At 40.5% G+C, this 20,237-nt stretch overlaps 1 protein-coding gene across 1 annotated transcript in view; it reads left to right on the top strand.

Annotated features, from left to right (window-relative positions):
* Positions 1-16,934, top strand: part of LOC126252620 (aspartate aminotransferase, cytoplasmic-like) — a 94,561-nt gene extending 77,627 nt beyond the window's left edge. The window contains exons 6-8 of the mRNA XM_049953521.1: positions 3,461-3,626; positions 16,363-16,505; positions 16,604-16,934. Coding sequence (XP_049809478.1) covers positions 3,461-3,626; positions 16,363-16,505; positions 16,604-16,743 — 449 coding nt within the window. The 3' untranslated portion in view covers positions 16,744-16,934. The remainder of the gene's footprint in view (positions 1-3,460; positions 3,627-16,362; positions 16,506-16,603) is intronic.
* Positions 16,935-20,237: the final 3,303 nt, after the last annotated feature.

Below are 20,237 nucleotides of genomic sequence, written 5' to 3'. Positions count from 1 at the left end.
GTGAGCATTGGGGTCACCAGTATGGCGATCAAGATGTTATGTACGGTAATATCGAACCCAACATTAAGTATTTGCTCGTTTATCATGAATTAACTTTATTTTGATCATGTCGGTACAAACACATCTGCTCCATTACAGAATCCGGAACACACTGAAATCAACAGTTTTCAAAGACGTTCATTCTCAAAGATGAGGCGGTTGACTCTTGCAGTCAATAACCGCCACAAAAACATTTAAATAGAAAACCTAGATACCTCCATCAGTAACATGGTACAGTCTTCTTCTCCCTTCCTAACACTTCCTTCTGCTGGTTTTAGCCACTTCTCCCTTGGCCTTCCACTTTAACACTTCCCTGCCATCTCTATCTTGCCTGTTCATATTTCTCTTTATAGTTTCTTCCATTTTGCTAAAATACACTCCCAGGTTCTTGAAACTTTCTACATTCTCAACTGCTCCCTTCTCAGGTCATGTTTACTGTAGGTGTATCCTTCTTTTCTTATTGTGACTGACAGCTCAGACATCTTTGCATTAAATTGTAGGTCATACTCTTGTACACCTTCTTTCAAAACATCTAATTACTTTGTACTTGTTCCTCCCTAACACTACCTAATGATCAGCAGAGAACACTGGGATCATTCTCTCTCCTAGCTCTCTTACCATCTGTGTCATTGTACCATCTATTGCCACTATTAAAAGTAATAATTGAGACAGTGGACATCTTTTTAAGGCTGTTTCTCTGCTTCAGCCATCCTTCCACTCTCATTCAACTTACACTTCTCTCGTGCAATGCTTTCATCAGAAAAGTCACCTTCTCGAGCCATGTCTTTCTTGGTGCATCTCAAACTTTATTCCCGGACTAGCTGAGTACCTGGTATTACCTGGGTATGTATTTATTCCAGTCTTCTGTTAGCCCATTTCCTCCTTCTACCTCTCTCTGTCCATCTCCTCCTCCCCCTCTCTCTGTCAATCTTCTCATCTCATATGTCCATCTCCACATCTCATCTGTTAATACACTCTTCCCCCCTCACTCTTTCAATATCCTCTTCCCCTCTTTCTCTGACAATTTCCTCATCTCCATCTTTTGACAGTCTCCTCCTCCCCCTCTCTCTGCTCATTTCCTCCTCCACCCCAGTCTGCATCCATTCCTCCTTCTCCCTCTCTGTTTCTCCATCTCCTCCTCCCCCACTCTTTCTGTCCATCAGGTTGGCGATTGTTAGCCACAAAATATATCTTTCCAGTCAGTAAGTAAGAAATGTACCAAGTTTGGTTGAAATTAATCCAGGCGTTTAGGAGGAGCTTTTTACTAATGGCTTCATCCATATTCACATATATTTGATATGTGTTTAACACATTTCACAAATGCTTCACTCATAACTCTAGTGAATTTTAGGCTGCAGTTTCGTTTTTAGGCACCTAATGTTTATGATGTCTTATCTTCTGAACTATGTGTCATACAATGAGATAATTTTGCAGTTACATTGAGCATATGTGTAAACTGTCTGCCAAATGTTCTGGCAAAATAGAGTTAGCAGTAAAGTGCAGTTTTTCACACATCTCATTGTTTATGACACTGTACCTCCTGAACTATGTGTCATACAATGATATAATTTTGGTATATTCAGTGGTATTTGTGAATACTATCTCCAAAATGTGTTGTGAATAGAGTTACTAGTAAAGAATTGTAAACTAAAATTCCTTGCCTGGTGTGGCACTTTTACTGTCCGACAGTAGGAATGTAGTAAATGATAAACACTTTTTCTTTCACCATTTTGAGGGGGAGTGTCAGCAAGAAAAAGTTTCCAGAAGGCTTGCAATTATGTATAAAGTTTGTTGCAAATGGCTATGTGAACTCATTCTCAAGTCTGCAATTTGCCCTTTATGGATTGAACTCCTTTTCCACCCCATCCCTTTGATAGGTAGATGGTTAATACCTATCCATCCCTTCTTTCTGGACAGTGAATGATCCATGCACCAAATTTTGTTGAAATCAGTCCAGTAGTTTAGGAGATGTGGAACGTACATACTACATACATACATTTTTTATAATATGATGCCTCTAAATCAAGAAGAGCATTGGTATATCTCCCATGCTCATTGTAATATTTCTGTAGCTGTCTTTCTGCAACAATGATACCAACTGTGTACTTGCCTGTTCTGAAGCTATACTGTTTTTTTCTCAGCTGCTTTTCCACTGATCCACAGATTCATCTCTCCATAATTTTGTAAAACTTTTTAGCATTGTGCCACATATGGGTAATGTCCTGACAGTTTTTTAAAATCCATTTGGCTTCCCTTTTTGAAGACAGGTCCAATTATTTTCTTCATCTAGTTCTCTAGAGTTCTCAGTTCCTTCCACAGAGTTTTCATAATTCCATACAGCCACTTGGTCCTAATCCCTTTTGCTGCTATGATAATTTTCTCATTTAGTTCATCCATGCCCTGTACCTTTCTTTCTTTCATGTTCTGCATGGCCTCCTCCAGTTTTATCCACATTAGATTTTTTTTCATTTCCAGACGACCTTCTACCTCTTCTATTGTTATTGAATTACATTTATTGGATGTTAATATGAGCGACTGACTAGCAATCCATTCTGTGAAAATTGCACATCAATAACACTTTTCATTTCCAACATATTTCTGTTGTAAGTTTTAGGTGACTCACTCAGTACACACTTAAAATTGTGTTTGATGCTGAGAAGTTTCGCTTCCTCGTATCTCACAAATGACCTATTTGTATAATAAAAGTTCTGTCTTCTGTGGAGCTGTTTTTGTCTCATAAGTCTGTGATCTCTGAATGCCTGTTAATATAACTATCTCATTAATGCATTCATCGCTTGTCTTTATTTAAATAAAGATGTTCATTTTATATCATTTCCAGCAATATTCAGTTGTTTTCAAACTGCTTCTTCTATTTAGCTGAATGTTGCTGTCCTTCATGATTTATTGAACACAAAGCATGAGTAAATCAATAAGCTAATGAACAAGGGAGCTGGCAGTAATATTTTAAATCTCTCAGTTCTGCGCATATGTAGGAATTCCAATACAGGTGATTCCAGAATGAAGCTGGAAGCAAGTGAGTGAAGTTAGCACAAATTCTATTACTAAAAATAAGCATACAGGAAGAACATGTGTATACAAAACAATTGTTCATATCAAACTGAGGATGGCAGATTGCCAAATATATTACACCCTGTTGGAGGGCTGTACTCTTATTGCTGGCAAATAGTTTTATTTATATGGTATTTCACATCATTGATGGTGAAGTCCCCACATGCATTTTTCCTTGTTGTTTCAGTTCATAAATACATCATCATCCCAATAAGAACCGAGCTTTGCAAATTGTGCATCTTTGATTAATAAGTTAGTACCTGATCATCAATTGATTAGTTAATTAGTTGCGACTACTTCATGCATGCATACTTCTTCATGTAGACAAATAAACATTTTCTCATTGTTCTAGGTGAACGAATTGGCAACTTAACAATAGTTGTGCATGATCCAGATCAGATTGAGAAGATGAGATCACAGTTTCGTATTATTGTGAGAGCCCTGTACTGCAGTCCTCCAAGACATGGCGCACAGATTGTTTCCACAATGCTTCAAGACACAAATCTGCAGGAGGAATGGTAAGGAATAGTAGTCCAAACATGAAATCTGTGTTCTGAATATATAACTTCATAGAATTTCCATATCATACTTAGAGGCATACCTAACTTTTGCTTTTAAGCTTTTACAGTTAACACAAATTCTTTGATTGCTGACTGTGTCTACTCTAGCGTAATGATGTGTGATATAGTCTTCTGTTACTTGGTCAGCTTTCCCACTTTGCTGGTGCAAGCTACAACCCTCTGCCATGAGAGGGCTCTGAATTGTAGCATGTAACAAGGCAGTGTGTAACATAACTATGTCAGTGCATGAGAAACGGCATGCTTTTCGTCAGTTTCTCCCGGCATAATTCTTGCTCTAACAGTCAACGGGTGTACTGCCAGTCCATAGTGTCCAATGGGCACAATATTTTGGTGATCAGACATGTTGCCATCGTCAGGTGTGCTGACAAACTGAGCTCCTGAGGGCAGGCGGCCATCTTAAATCCCCTCCCCTCGCGAGGCGTTCTCTCTGCGGTCTGCACCTGCACGTCAGCGTGGTCGGTAGAAGTCACCCATTCTTTTCCTTTGCTGGGCATCTTTTTAATTAGGCTCAATGCCGGTTCCCATGCCCTGCTGAGGTTGTAGCCACAACCTCGGTTGATGAGTCCGTCCCTGGTACGAATTTTGATAGCCTCTCTAACAACGCTGTCCCAGTATTTACATGTCTGTGCCAAGACCCTGGTATGTTGATAGTCCATTTCATGATTTTTGGACAATCGGTGCTCTGTGACTGCCAACTTGCTGGGGTACCCAAGTTGAGTGTGCCCCTGATGTTCTCAGCAATGACCTTCGATGGTGCGTGCTGTCTGTTAATATAAGTCTGCCCACATTGACATGGAATCTGGTATATGACAGCCTTCTGCAAACCAAGATCATCTTTGACACTTCCCAATAATGCTTGCATTTTATTTGATGGGCAAAAAACAGTTCCTACTTGGTGTTTCCTCAATATTCGTCCTATTTTCCCCAATAGTGTGCCAGTATATGGCATATAGGCAGTGGCTATCTCTTTATCCGTGACTTATTTCGTCCCCACATGCTGTTCTGTAGAGATGGGGCAGAGAGCGTGTCTGATCTGCCATTCTGAGTACCCGTTTTTTCCAGAATACAATTTTGTGGTGTTCCAGCTCTTGGGGTAGACTCTCTGCATCAGAGATGGTGCGCACCCTGTGCACCAGTGTTTTTAGCACCCCATTCCTCTGCGCAGGGTGGTGGCAGCTATCTGCTTGCAAATACAGGTCAGTGTGCATTTACTTCTTGTATACCCTGTGGCCCAGGGTGTCATCCACTCTTCTTTTGACCATGATGTCCAGGAATGGTAACCTTCCTTCTGCTTCAGTCGCCTTAGTGAATTTGATGTTCAGATGTATGGAGTTCAGATGTGTAAGGAAGTCTATATGGAGTACTTTGAGGAGGAAGCTTTGGCATTATCCAAATGGAAACCTACTTGATTTCTATGTTATGTGGATGACACATTCGTGATCTGGCCCCAGGGAAGGGACAAGCTCCCCGGCGTATACCAGATTCCGTGTCAAGGTGGGCAGACGTATATTGACAGACAGTGTGCACCATCAAAGGTGGTTGCCGAGAACATCAGAGGCACACTCAACTTGGGTAACCAACAAGTCGGTGGTCACAGAGCACTGTTTGTCCAAAAATCATGAAATGGACTACCAACATACCAGGGTCTTGGCACAGACATCTAAATACTGGGACAGTGTCACTAGAAAGGCTTTCGAAATTCATACCAGGGATGGACTCATCAACCGAGATTATGAACGAATGGGCAACTTGGGCAGATGAGGCAATTACACCGATGCCATCACAAATGCCGACTCCAGCGTCTCACCAACTGCTGACGTGCGGGTGCGGACTGTGGAGAGAACGTCTCATGAGAGGAGGGGATTTAAGATGGCCGCCCACCCTCAAGAGCTCAGTTTGTCTGCACACCTGATGATGGCAGCATGTCTGATTGCCGAAATATTGTGCCTGTTGGACACTATGGACCAGCAGCACACCTGTGGACTGTTCAATCATGCTATTTACTGCAGAAAACATATCTTCAATTTAAATACATAGTAGAATGAGAGCTGTGTATGGTGATGATTGTATCAACATTAGTAATGTGAGGCATTGGGTTGTTGATGTTTGTAATGGAGGAAGTGTGTGTGACAGAGCTCAGAATGGATGCCTGCTTACAGCAACTGATGAGACTCGTCAGGAGCAGGTTGATGAACTCATCAGAGGAAATCACTGAATAACATAGGCACAGCTGTTAGGTAAGTATGACATATCATGATAGTGTGTACTTGCCATCATTGCAGAACTGCAGTACAGCAAACTAAATGCATGGTGGGTTCCTCAAATGTTCACTCTTGACATGAAACAGAGGACGTTGGACATCTGTCATCATTTTCTTTTGTGTTTTGGGAGTAAGGGTGAAAGGTTCCTTAACAACACTGTGACAAGTGATGAGAGCTAAGCTCAGCATTTGGTGCCCCAACACAAGACAGCATCAATGGAGTTCTGCCAGAAAGGATCACCAATGTCAAAATGTTCAAGACCATGCTGTAAGCAGGCAAAGTCATGCCACAGTGTTCTGGGACATTCAAGGTGTGATGCATTTGGAATTCATGCTTAAAGGCACCACCATAAACTCTGCAAGGTACTGTGAGACCTTCAGTAAACTGAAAGCACAAATTTAAAGAGTTCATCTACACATGGAGCACATTCTCTTTCAGCATGACAATACCAGACCATACACGGGTGCTGCAACATCCACAATAAACCAACACCTTGGGTTCACTGTCATCAGTCATCCTCCATACAGTCCTGACTTGGCTTTATCCAATTTTCATCTCTTTCCAGAACTTAAAGAACAGCTTCAAAGACTTCATTTTCATACTGATGAAACAGTGAAAGCGGAGGTGAGGCTGTAGTTCTGTCAGCAAAGTCAAACATTCTATCAATTAATTGGTCTCGTATTGGGAGAAATGTCTTCATCATCAGAGTGATTATGTGGAGAAATAAATATTCAGAGATGAAGAATAAAGATGTAGAATGTTAATAAAGTTTGTTTTATTTAAAAAGCCTTAAGAGTTTCTCAGTTAACAAATTCAAAAGCATTACTTTTCAGCATAGCCTGTAGTTCAAGAAATTATGATTATTACTTCTTGAGATAATTCAGTCACTAGCACATATAATGTCTTACTGCATGATGGCTGTAAGTTTTACAGGTATAGCTGATCCTTACATTTACTAATTAAACTTTTTCAGTCTCACTCTTAAAACAATTTTTTTTCAATTTTCAAGCTGATATTGATCAGCAATGTAACCATGTGGGCAATTTTAAACGTACTTTGCTATTTGTTTGTCTTTTTACCACTTAGAGCTCCATGACAGATTGATTTTTTGATGATTTTTTTGAACCATAGTTAATTTCTTTTACTCAATGGATTGAAATGAGCTCCCTATGCAACACATTTTGAATGTCAGAATGGTGATATATTGAGTTCGTGGTAGATCACTACAGATATGGGAAGATGTACCAGTAAGTCAGCTGACATGATTACAAAGAGATTACACTTTATTTCAAAAGAACACATAAAAGATGTCTACATAATACTAAGGTTGAATTGTGCTGTCTTTGTTCTCCAGTCTCACAGATGTTCCACTTTGGAGCTGCAGCTCTTTAGTTAATGACACTGACAGTTCTGTTGTTCCCACAAACAACCCTCCCCCCCCCCCCCTCCCTCCCAGAGTGTGGATCACTAAAGGGAGAGTTGATTGATCCTCATCAACTGTGGTGCAGTGAGAATGTAGGAGCGTGTGACCAACCATGCCATGGCTGGCTCCTGCACAAGTCATGGATGGACCATTTCTCACAGTTTGTAATGTGGTGGAGATGGCATACAGTCAAGTGGTGTCAGTGGATGTTGCTGCAGCATTAGAAATGGTGTAGATGAAAGGAGTGGTATCGGAGGCATCATGGAGTTTGCTTGTCTGTAGGGGGGTTTGGATAGGTGTGATGATGGTGAGGATGCCATTTGAAGGCGTGTGCAGTGAAAGGGTTGCGCACTCGACATAAGAGGATAGTCGACAGGCATGTGAGAGCAGATGGATGAATGCAGTTGTTAGCATACTTGGAAGGTCTTGTCATGCATCAGTAATGAGTTCATCATTGATTATTTTCACGAGGCACTCTGGCTCAAATTCATAAACATCAGTAGTGATGATTGCCAGTGAAGGGAATGGTCACAAAGTTGTGTCAGCATTGTTAAGTGGTGGTGTGTTTGTATCCTCCACAATAGTGTTGGCAGGTTCCCACAATACCCACACTGGCTTAAGTCTGTGAAGGGATACTGTAGTAACTTTGGCCTTGATGGTGATGCTGAAGGTCTACAGCCTTGTTTGATGACTCAGAATGGTCCTGTGTGAGGAAATTGAAATGGTGGGTGAATGGTGTCATCACAGAACATCATAAATCTATACCCTTACAGCGCTTTGTGAACAAATGTTATTGATATAGTATGTGCTGTCAGAGGTACAGTTTGAGAGGCACAGTTATGTTGTTTCATGCATTGTACCAGAGCCATGAGTTCAGTCAGAACAGGTGTGGTTGCTTGTAGTATGAAGTCTGCTGGAAGGGTGAGCATTTCTGCATACAGATACCATTAGATCCCCCTTAAAGGCTGTACAGGTGCTGAGCAAGACCCAGGGTAGTACCTCTGTCCAGCTGTCTGTGTGACACATGAGTATGATTTTAAGCATTCGGTTCCAGTGTTCCACCAGCCCATTACTTCGCGGATGGTACAACATCATTCAATTTCTTTTTGTGCTGTGGAGTTGACAGAGGGCTTCAAAGAGAGCTTACTCAAGTTGACATCCTTGGTTGGTAGTGATTGTGTCAGGACAACCAAAGAAGCATACCCACATATTCATGAATGCACGGGCAGTGGATTCGGCCACAATATCTGTGATAGATACCACCTTGAACCATCAAGAGACATGATCGATGACTGATAATATATATTTAAAGCCTTCTGATTCAGGAAGTGAACCAGTCATATGCAAATGTGTACATGCAGAATTTGGTGCATGTTATATCAATGTAACAGAGTGTCATTTGTGCTTGGCACCTGATCTAGCTCCACTAGCATGTCAGACAGGCCTGCACCTGGGTACAGTAGTCCCATTTCATATTAAGCCACTAATCAGCCTTATGATCAGTCATACACCTGGATGAGCCATGTTGTGAATTTGGTCAAACAGTGTGCAGCACATAGAGCAGGGCTTCACAACATATGTGCTCGCGGAGCAAGCTGTGAGCAGCAAGGCGCGAGCACGGAGCAGCGCGAGCACGCTACCCCCACTATCGGACCAGAGCGGAGAGTGGGGACAGTCACGTGGGGCACATAACAGCTGCCGCCAGTCAATGCAAATCCGCGGCCACCTGCAGGGATATCACTCACGAATTATTACTGCGACAAATGAAACAAATAAAGGAGAATGTACACATGCCACATAATTTTATTAGCTTAGTGTATGCCTCTACATTCGCATTAATTTGAGAACTGTTACACAATAAAAGGTGTCACTGAAGTGTGGGATTCTCGGTTATCTTGTACTTTTTGCCTTTTACAATTTCGTCTATGTTTGGAGTAATTCTTCTTGTGCATTTTAGGTGCAGCGTGCAGTTTAAATTTTGATCAGACAATGCGTTTCTCAGGCGCGTCTTGTTACATTTCATTGCAGAGAACAGTTGTTCACAAACATACGTGGAACCGAACATTGATATTATTGTTGCCGCCAGTTTGTGCAAACGAGGAAATCTATCCTGAGGGAAGTGTCTGTAGAATTCCAAAATGTTTTTCTTGTTCTGAAATTTGTCTCTGTATTCTCTGTCACACTGCAGGTCAATAATTTCTTGCTGCAGCTCAGGACGAATCTCTTAAATATTCGCTGAATATGAAGAGAACAGATCAAAATCACTGTCCAGTGCTGTCAGATCGTGAAAGTGCTGATCAACTAAACTATGTGAATAACGTTCACAGTCTTTGTGAACATCTTGCATGGATGATAATTTAGGAAAATGAGCTACGTTTCCTGTTTCCAGCTGACTCACCCAAAGTGTCAATTTCATTATAAAAGCTTGTATTCAATCTATGAAATGAGTAATTAGCAGATCTTTACCTTGTAGTAAAATGTTCAAAGCATTCAGATGGCTAGTTATATCTGCTAAGAACGCGAGATCACATTCAAACGTGCACGCGCATTTCCCCTCCCTCCCCTCCCTCCCTACTCCGCGACCTTGCACCTGCTCGCGAGCACGTGCCTGAGCAGACGCGAGTACTTGCGCTCAAAACCGGCCAGTTGTTAAGCCCTGACATAGAGGCTGGTATGAGGGGTCTCATTCTATTTTGTGAGATGTTGTACAGTAAGTAATCATTGGTGCCTGGTATAGTATGGTGCTCAGTGCATAAGCTTGATGTATTGTTGTTGATGAGGTCAGTGGTTGATGGGTCAAGCACTTGGCCGTGAGTGAGGGTGGTGTCATCTATATGGAAGGAGATGGTGTTAATGCGTGATGAGTAATCCACAACAATATTATCAGCTCCTTGCAAATATCAACATTGATAGTATATTGAGAGGTGAAATTCAGGTGACAGAAGCAATGAGGATTGTTGTTCTTGGACAGGTTGCATACTGCATCTCCTACTGGTTTATGGTTCATGTATGTCACTACTTGTCTTCCTTTGCTGTCCTTGCAGAAGTACTGCATCACTTCATATATGATGTACACTTCCTGGTTGAACATGGACCACTTTAGCTGTGATGTTTTGTTTCTTCAAGAACAAACAAAGAGGTTGCATCTCGCCATCTAATACTTACTGAAGGACTGTCGATAGCCCTCTCGCTTGCATCTGTTGTGACCATGAGGAGTGCATGTGGGAGGGGGATGAGTGCTGCTATTTTTGTCAGGTAGGCTTTTTTTCATTCGAATGCAGTTTGCATTTGCAGTGTCCATACCAATTTCATCTTGCCAGGGGTGTCTGGTCTTGCAAGAGGGTTGGTGAGTGGATCTTAAATTTCAGTTGTGTGTGACAGGTGGCAATAATAAAAGCTGAGAACTTCAAGAAATCATTGTACATATTAATACATTTCTGGAGGCTGTAGCTGATGCATGAATTCTGTACATTCTAGTGTGGATTTAGTGATGCAGATTGCTGTAGGAGACAATTAAGATATTTTTGGGATATGCATAACAACAGTCTGATTTAAGGAGGAACTGTCAACGAATTTCTGCAAAATTTGGGTAGCATTTTTCAGACTGTAGGACATGAACAGAAATTCAAACAGGTTGAATGGGGCAGTGACTGCTGTTTTATCAATGTCTTCCAGGTGCATCCATATTTACATGTATGTTGTTTTGCAGTCTATCACTCTAAAGACCCTTATACCCACGAATGAGCGTGTGAAATGCTGTATGTTGGGGATGAGGTAACTATCATAAATAGTCGAGAACTGAGTACTTTGTAGTCCTTGCAAAGTGAGAGGAGAGTTTAGAAGGTGACACCCAGGAGCTGTCAGAGGAGTGAACAATCCTGACTGAAGGTCACGATCATCATTTTTGTTGCTTGCAGGAGAACAGGAGCTAATGGGAGTACCTTGTGATGCACCAGCAGTTGAGGTATTGTAAGTATGCAGTGAGCTGTTCCATTGCAAATTGCTCATTGACAAGCGATTGTGTATGCCATGGAGAGAGTGGAATGCTGAGTCAGTGTACTGAAAGGTGGGGCTGAAAGCACCAGACTAACCTGTGTTTGCAATGGTGAGTTGCGTTGTGTCAGTGGTACATCTGCTTGGCAGTGATACATCAGGTTGGGGCCATCATGTGGGTAGACAGCCACAAGTGTCTTCTGTTGTTCAAGAGTGCTTGAGATCTCAGAAAATAATGTGAAGCTGTTGGTTTCCATTATCTCTGCAAAGAACCTCTACCTGTTGATGAGTGTCAAGGTATTATTGCTGTGTCATCGCAATCGTGTTGATGACTGTCATGCATTCTTTGATGGTAGCCGAGTGATTATTGTCAACATTGTTAGTTAGACAAGTGGCTCTTGAACTGGAGTGCACTGGCGGAGCTGATACTGGGATTAAAAGTCCAGTGGTGAATTGTTGAGTCACATGATGTATACGAGTTGCTTGTTCAAGGTCAGGTGAGAGGTGGAAATGTCAAAGAAATTCCATATTTAACACTGGCTCATAATGTCATTAGAAAAGGAAGGTCAGTGGGTAGTGAGGATTTTCGCTGAGTTGGAATATGCGATCAACCAATCCATGCAGTGGGAGCACAGAGTCATTAGAAGCTCCAAGCTGAATTGATAATGAGTCATTAGACTTTGTGAACATGTTTGTGGAAATCATACTACCATCAAAACCAGTGTCCATGAGGAAGTACATGCCCAAGTTGTCATCTAGTATCTACAGTTGGTCCTGTGATAGTTATCCATCAGAATGGATGCATATCTGTCTAGATATGTGCGAAGGTGCCTTATTGTCCACATGTGGCCCAATGCGCCTACTTCAGTGCACACTTGGCATTTTGATGTGAGCGGGAAATCCAGCAGTTGTCTGCAGTGCTGCTGAATTGTGTGTGGTACCAGCACAGCTGTGTTAGTAGTTGCAACAGGGTTGGGCATCACAGAGTTGTGAGCCGCAGCAGTGGTGCCATATGCAGCCAACCAGGGTATACCCAGAGTCACGGCAGTGACATCACTGTCAGCTGTTCTTGACTCTGTTCAGGGTGGCTTGGAGAGTGTTGTGGGTTGCAGCATTTTGAAGTGCTGTGGTTGTACTGTATCTTGGAAGTTTTACACAGTAATATTGTAGGACCATCTGTAATCTATCCACTAGGGCAATATTTCTGTCTTATCTGCTCTGCCTTATGCACAATGAAAGTAAGTTGCCATTGCTGAGGAAATTTCACTATCTAGAGAGTCCAAAGCATACTGTCCAGCAAGAGGTTTGTACCTAGAGAGCTCACAGTCAGAATTACAAACGTGTCTTGAAACTGTTCATTGTATTGCCTATTGTAAATGTTGTTCTGGGGTATGGCTGATTTTGCTGTGTTGTATTTATCATGTACAGGTGGCATGAAGATAATGTCTTTAATGATGTCAGCATGTTCAGAGAGGTGGCATATCAATGAGACAAATTTCAAATTGTTGACCAATATTTCCAGTGATTTGAACACACATTCTGCCAATGTGAACCACAGTGCTGGTTGCTTGGTATGGATTGGAGGCAGTTTAAGGTGATGAGAAAGTCTTCAAAGGGTGAGCATTCTGTTTGTTTGTGAAAGACTGTTAAATGCATAAGTCAGAATGATTGCAGGAAGGTCCTGGAGCACTTGCAGTGTTGATATAGAACAAGTGTAATGGTGTCTGGTAGATGAGAACAGTGGTATTGTACCTTGTCCAGTATGGGTATGTTTGTGGCTGAAAGTTGTGGTGTGGTTGATGCAGTTAACACAATCAGCTTGGAAACAGTCAGAATCTTCAAAGATTGAGAATCAAGTCCTGGCTGTAACATGCTTGATGCTGGATCCTGTGGTGGCCTTTACATATGTTTGCTTGTGTCTGTATATGTGCGGATGGATATGTGTGTGTGTGCGCGCGAGTGTATACTTGTCCTTTTCCCCCCTAAGGTAAGTCTTTCCGCTCCCGGGATTGGAATGACTCCTTACCCTCTCCCTTAAAACCCACATCCTTTCATCTTTCCCTCTCCTTCCCTCTTTCCTGATGAAGCAACCGTGGGTTGTGAAAGCTTGAATTTTGTGTGTGTGTTTGTGTTTGTTTGTGTCTCTATCAACATACCAAAGCTTTCGTTTGGTGAGTTACATCATCTTTGTTTTTAGATATATTTTTCCCACGTGGAATGTTTCCCTCTATTATATTCACTAATAATATGATAAGTTGGATGATGGCAGCCATTGTTGTAGTGTGAGGGTTGCAATAGCTTGAGGCTCCTTTAATCACTGTTTGTTGATTAAAGCTATCACTGAACTAATGGTACTTGAGATGAGATCAATATGATGTCCTCATGTGGAGCAATTGACATTTGTGGCATACCAGAAAATGGCTGCATTGTTAGTGCATAGCAGAACAAAGTTAGAGAACTGCTGAGCAGAACAGTTGTCAGGTTATTTGTTGTCACCAATGTAGTAGGTCTTTACTGTGGATACTGGAGCACATACCTGTAAGTCAGTCAACATGGTTACGAATAGATTACACTTTATTGTGAGAGAACACATAATGCTGTTGTTCCCACAACTTAAACATTCCCAGGCAGATGACCAAGTTTTAATTGCAAACATACACAATGTTTTGACAACAATCTGATTTTTCATCATCAGGCATGCTGACAAACTGATGCCAGTAAGCTGGAGTGATCTTTTTTTATACCTGTTGTACACTTATTTAAAAGTACAAATGAATTATAAACATATATGCCCTTCCCTTTCTCATATACTTTGCACTTTGGCTACTTGCATTATGGCTTATTTTTGCACATCAGGGCCACAATTGGGTCATTACTGCTCTGATCAGTGCTTTGCGAATACCTATGTCTATCTATGTATGTACTACAAGAGCCATTGTACAGTGTAAGGCAAAGGATATTTTGTACCAGTATTAGTGAGATGCTGTACTGTTCTGTGCACATAGTGAATGAGGAAAAAATTAATATCTGTATGCCTCTATTCAAGCTCTTATCTCTCTTATCTCGTTCTCATCACCTTTGTTTGATGTATAATGGTCACAGCAGAATTTCTGCAGTCCTTGAATACCAGCTCTCTAAAATTACCCAACAGGGTTTTGTGAGGACAATGTCAATTTTCATGCAAAGATTCCTGTTTAAATTCTATGAGCATCTGTTTACACTTTTGTATGGGCTGTACCAATCTGTTACAATCTCAGCAGAGTCTCTCCCAGTTTGTTCCATTTTTGCTGTCACTCCTGCATGATGAGGGCACCAAATGCTCTTTGTTTTAACCTAGGCCAGGTACTGGACTAGGTTTCCACAGTTTTTAGCACATTAAGGTAACAATCTCTGGTTTTACTGAGGCAGTACTCAGATCACAGTTAATAAGAATTTTCATGGCTTTGATTTGAATGAACTATTTTATGATCGTATCCCATAAGTTAGGTCTATATCAGCACCAATGTTTCCTTGAAATTCATCATGTGTCTCATTGCCATGGAGTGCCCCATGACAACTGAACTGCTTCAGTGTCCTGAACATGTTGTTCATAGTATTCAAAATTGATTTCATACAGTTAAATGTAGTGTACCACATGGTATTCTGCAGACGTATTTCTGTTATGAATAGCAGATTGAAGGAATTCCAAAAACTGAAGGATAGTGTTAGTTAAGTGTTTTATTTGCCTCACCTCAAAAGGAAGCTCATAATTTATGGTGGAGTATAAGCATTATAATACAAATGACTATTGGGCCTGTAACCATGGGACTTCCACTGGTCCATTCTTGTGATATCACCCTTATCTGAATGACATCAACACCAACAACAGCACTTGCATGATCATTGATGGCTTGTCTGACAGCAGCTGAGTACATCTGAGGTCAATGACATGTGGTGGTAGTTGGCAGTGTGTATGTCTGGGAGTATGAATATGAAAGAGGAGGGTGACCCCATTGAGGTCAGTCGGACAGTTTTACATGCCTCATTTATGGAACATAAAACAGAGGAGTCGTTTTTCCTAGGTGTGCAGTATTACTCCTAATTGAAATGTTCAAACATTAAAAAAATAATCATACAGAGATCCAAAAGCTGTTAATCACTGTCAAGTGGGCATGCCGTTTACCATAATACGAATGGACAAGCGATGTACTTTGTACTTGTGTAAAGAATAGCTGTCTTTACATTACCAACTCCGACAAGCTAAATATAAGGTTGGAAAATAACTTTACTAAAAACAGAAATAGAAAGAAATTAGGAGTACAATGAGGTTACTTCAGAATCCAAAGCTGAACAAATAAATTGTGTGTGAGCTAACAAAGAATCAGAAACAGTTGATGACAGTGTATGATATCTCAGTAGTAATCCAAATACTTGGGATGCTCTAGCAGGACAAGATGCTCTAAGGCTAGTACTATATTATAACGTTGTTAGTGTGTAAATGTGCCATATATCAATCACTTGTCTGCCTCATTTTTTATTTGTTCTTACTTTACATTATTAATTCCTCTCACCTTACAACTGTCCTCTCTCTTCTGCCTCATCTGTTTGTCCTAAGAAACATAAGAGTGGATAGTGAATTGTCATATTTTGCTGCAGTAAGTGGTTGTTTTTACTCTGCCTCATTACTCTCTGCCTTCCTTGTACCTTTTCTCTGTTATACTAGATTTATTGTGGCATAGTTTTTAGCTTTAAATTGACTTTTCTTCTTTTCAGAAGTTATATTTTTAACTTCAGCTGTTCATTTCTTCTTAATTATGAGTATGTTAAAAAAAACATTTTTTTCTATTGGTTTCATGCTTCACTGTAGACTTGGATTTCCGACTTGGTGTAAATATGGTTTGCTCTAAATTATCTAGAAGTAAATTAATTTTAGATACAAATACATACTGTAATTTTTTAGTTTTGTCTGTCAGTCTGTACCGGTAACATTAATGCTAATGCTATAATTACATTACAGGCGAGCATGCTTAAGGGAAATGGCTGGCCGAATCCGAGACATGAGACACAGTCTGAGACAGAAACTTGAAGGAATGAGAACACCAGGCACCTGGGAGCACATAACTAAACAAGTGGGGATGTTTTCATTCACAGGTCTTACAGGTATATGACACTGAAGCAAAATAAGTAAAATTTGCTTTTTATTTTAGAAAAGGATGTGTGAAATAAATTTAATAGTATTCATTTGTTTCTCTTTGCAGAACACCAAGTTCAGTACATGAAGGAAAAGCACCACATATACATGTTAAGCAGTGGAAGAGCCAACATGTGTGGACTCAACAACAAAAATCTGGATTATGTTGCAAGTGCTATCCATGATACAGTGACACAGATAAAATAAAGATAGAAATTCTACACTCATCCAAGAGTGAACTGTGTTGTTTTGAGTTACAGTGATTGTTCCTTTTTAATGTGAATGGTGACCAGTCTGCCTGTTACATGTGTATTGCTCTCAAGTAAATTTGTTATGGGAACACGTTTATTAATATAGCTGTGCTATCAAATCAAAAGGAATAAAAGTATTAAATACTACATTCATTTTATTCCTTTATTGTTTTATTTTTAAGTAGCAGACTACTATGTTAATCTGTGAATTGATCGTTACTTCATAAGTTACATTTTAAACAACATTTTATTTCAACTAACAAAATTTGGGTCGTATGTAAAATGTAACTATAAGAACTGCGCACAAATTCATTCCAACTCAAAAATTATATTTTCATACAATCTGCCTTCTTGGACATTAGTTCATGTTTAATTAACACCACATTGTGGAGTTTGTAAATGTCTCCTTCAGTAATATTTTTATCTCATAATGATGTAAGTGGAAAGATAGTAACAATAGAATCTTTTGATTTTTATATATTATAAATATGCAAATGTATACGACATTTAATTTTGTTATCACCTATCAATACCAAAAGAACACATTCAAAACTACTGTTTGTGGACTGCATATTATGTAATAGGTGACAATGTGACCTCAGTTTGTTAGAAAACACCATTGTAGAATAAAGAATTTTATATTTTGGATCATGAGAGGCATTGGTCCTTGGTTTTGGGCAATATAGATTCCAAAGAATGACATCAGAACATTATGCAAGAGGAAATGGTAATTGTAACAAAAGACAGTGGTCAGTTACAGTGAATGGTGCCAATCATAACAATATGTCATAGACATCCTGCATCCTCATGTCTTATCTTCCAGGAGTTAGCATCCAGGTATAGTTTTTCAAAACACTACTTCTCCAGCTGTCTGCAGACACCCGGTGAGGTGTCCTGTTATGGTGTGTTGGCAACAGTCATCACTGTTAATGTGGGAGAAAACGAGAAGTGAAATCAGAGGCATGAACTGATATACTGTAGATGGGCAGAATGCAATTACTCTTTCTATGAGACTCAACATACTGCAAGTCCATCCTTGGAGAGGCCAAGCTGGGACATCCTGCTAGAGCCACTGAAAGTAGCTGTTACCATTAATGGTCCCATGTTAGTCATGGAGAATTTCCAGTGAAGAATTGTATTAATCCTGCTGTATGCACATGGTTGCTGGCTTCCACTCATGCAATCTCATAACCCAGTAATCGTCTAGGTTTGGGAACACTGAGCAAAGGTATTCAAGCAGTGGGCAACAGAGATGTAACAACATTCTGCCCCTTCACCTCCCCCCCTCCCCCACCTCCACCAAATGGCATACATCCAAGAATTTTAATCATGTTTGATGTGTCGGTATGTGACCAAGAAGGCAATCACAGGCAGCCAAGAAAGACAGTCAGACATCTGCACAAAGGTAAAAGATTAATAAGTTTATTTACAATATGTACACCTAAAAATTGAAGTATATGTAATTTTAAATGCTGTGAGTTCTGCTGTGGTTCAGAGTTATACATGGTTAACATTAATAAAACCAATAGGCTGCAGGGATGGATTTATGACTGGAAATGGAGGGAAAATAGTCCTGTGAACACATGTCTGGAGATGTATTGTTCCACAGTAGATGGCAATGATGAATGAAAATTCCTCTGACTATGTGCTGTGTGTTCCTTGTTTGTTGCGGGCTGTGCATTTGACGCAGCATACTGTAAGCAGCAGAATGGTTCAGCATTCATATCAAGAACAAACCTATATGGTGTTTGTGTACAGTCAAGCAGATGGAAATGATTGAGAGGCAACACAGCTATACCAAAGTAAGTACACTCACAAACAATGAAATGTTTTTCTTTCGGTTTAGGGTTTTATGTAGCTGCCACATCACTCCTTGTAGCTGAAGTTGAGTCAGAACACTTCATGAGATCTGTCACCTGATGTACTATCTGACACATTTACCTTTTCCATTTAATCCAGCCACCATAGATTCTCTTGAAGTGCCCCTGAAATCCTATGTGTAGCCGAGAAAAGACTAGACTTTTTCATGTTCTGTAGCTGTTATTTGAGCAAAAGAAGGTAACTTCTAGTAATATCATGAAAAAACAAGTCCTCCACTTTCCTTTTACAGACATATATTTCCCTGAAAGGGTGTACAGATCATTAGTGTAATCTGTGAATTAGACTAGAACACAACTTTTATATGACATACTCCTTGAAGGCTCAACATGACAGTCAAGATTACAATATATTTCATTTGTCCCAAGACCATCTTGCCTCTTGTTTTCATTTTTGGAGATTGTGATTGCTCTTTGAAAATCAAGCTACTGCCAAGCCGCAATGTCAAAACATAAAAGGCTCCACCCACAGCTGTTTACTGTCACCACTTCTTGCTGTTTTCTCATATTCCATGCCTCCCGTTTAATGTCTGTATATACAAAAACAAACACACTCAGACAGTATATTATTTGCAACTTACTCCCTACTTAATATTGTTCCATCATGATTATCTTTCCTTGAACTACACAAGGAGTGTGGAATCTCATTTGCCTAAATGGCATGTCATACTTCAACACCAACCACATCATACAACATCTCAAGCCGTTTTTGGGTGCTTGTGTGATCCTGGGTCCTTTCTGACAGACCAATGCACAGGGAGGCGGTGGACTGTGCATACACCAGATTCAGAGGACATTATTCCACAGGAAACTGAGACAAACCCTATTACAAGTTCCAGGCAAGTGGCCTGCCAACATGGTGTAAGCCAAAGTACAATTATGTGTATACTGCATGTCAACTGCTGCTATTCCTATAACCTGCAATAAGTGCAAGGATTACCAGCAACGGAATTCCCTTGACAGGAAGGAGTCTGTCGATGGTTTTTGCACCAGACCATCAAAGTTATGGAATTTCTGTCATCAGTCCTCTTCACTGATCAAGCAGTCTTTACCAGAACTGGCATCATAAATCTGCATAATCATCATCTGTGGACTACAGACAGTCCTTGGGGAATGGTTGAGGAATCCCATCAGCATTGGTTTAGCATCAATGTGTAGGCAGGGAGTCTTGGTGACCACATACTTGGACTGGTTATTATTCCACAACATCTCAATAGAGGAACATACATGGACTTGCTGCAGTACTCATCCTGGGCTGCTAGACAGTGTGCATTTGGAAGTACAACAGATTATGTTGTTTCCGCATGGTGGAGCACCACCCTACTTCTGCATTTCAGTTCACCAACACCTCAACAGCATCTTCCTCTGGCGAATAGGATGTGGAGGCCCTGTAGAATGGCCTGCTAGACCACCAAACTTACACCTATGGATTTGTACATCTGGGGCTCCTGAAAAAGTTGTATATGCTGAATCTGTTACTGATATGCTGACCCTTCAAAAGTTTGTGACACCATTCAGAGAGAGGCAGAAATGTGTGAAAGAGTGCAGCTATCCAAGATGTGACATGTGAACA

Source organism: Schistocerca nitens, chromosome 4 (genome assembly GCF_023898315.1).
Source record: "Schistocerca nitens isolate TAMUIC-IGC-003100 chromosome 4, iqSchNite1.1, whole genome shotgun sequence".
In the NCBI taxonomy this organism is placed as follows: Eukaryota; Metazoa; Arthropoda; class Insecta; order Orthoptera; family Acrididae; genus Schistocerca; species Schistocerca nitens.
Note: the sequence above shows the minus strand (reverse complement) of the source record. Positions and strands in the feature narration are given on the sequence as shown.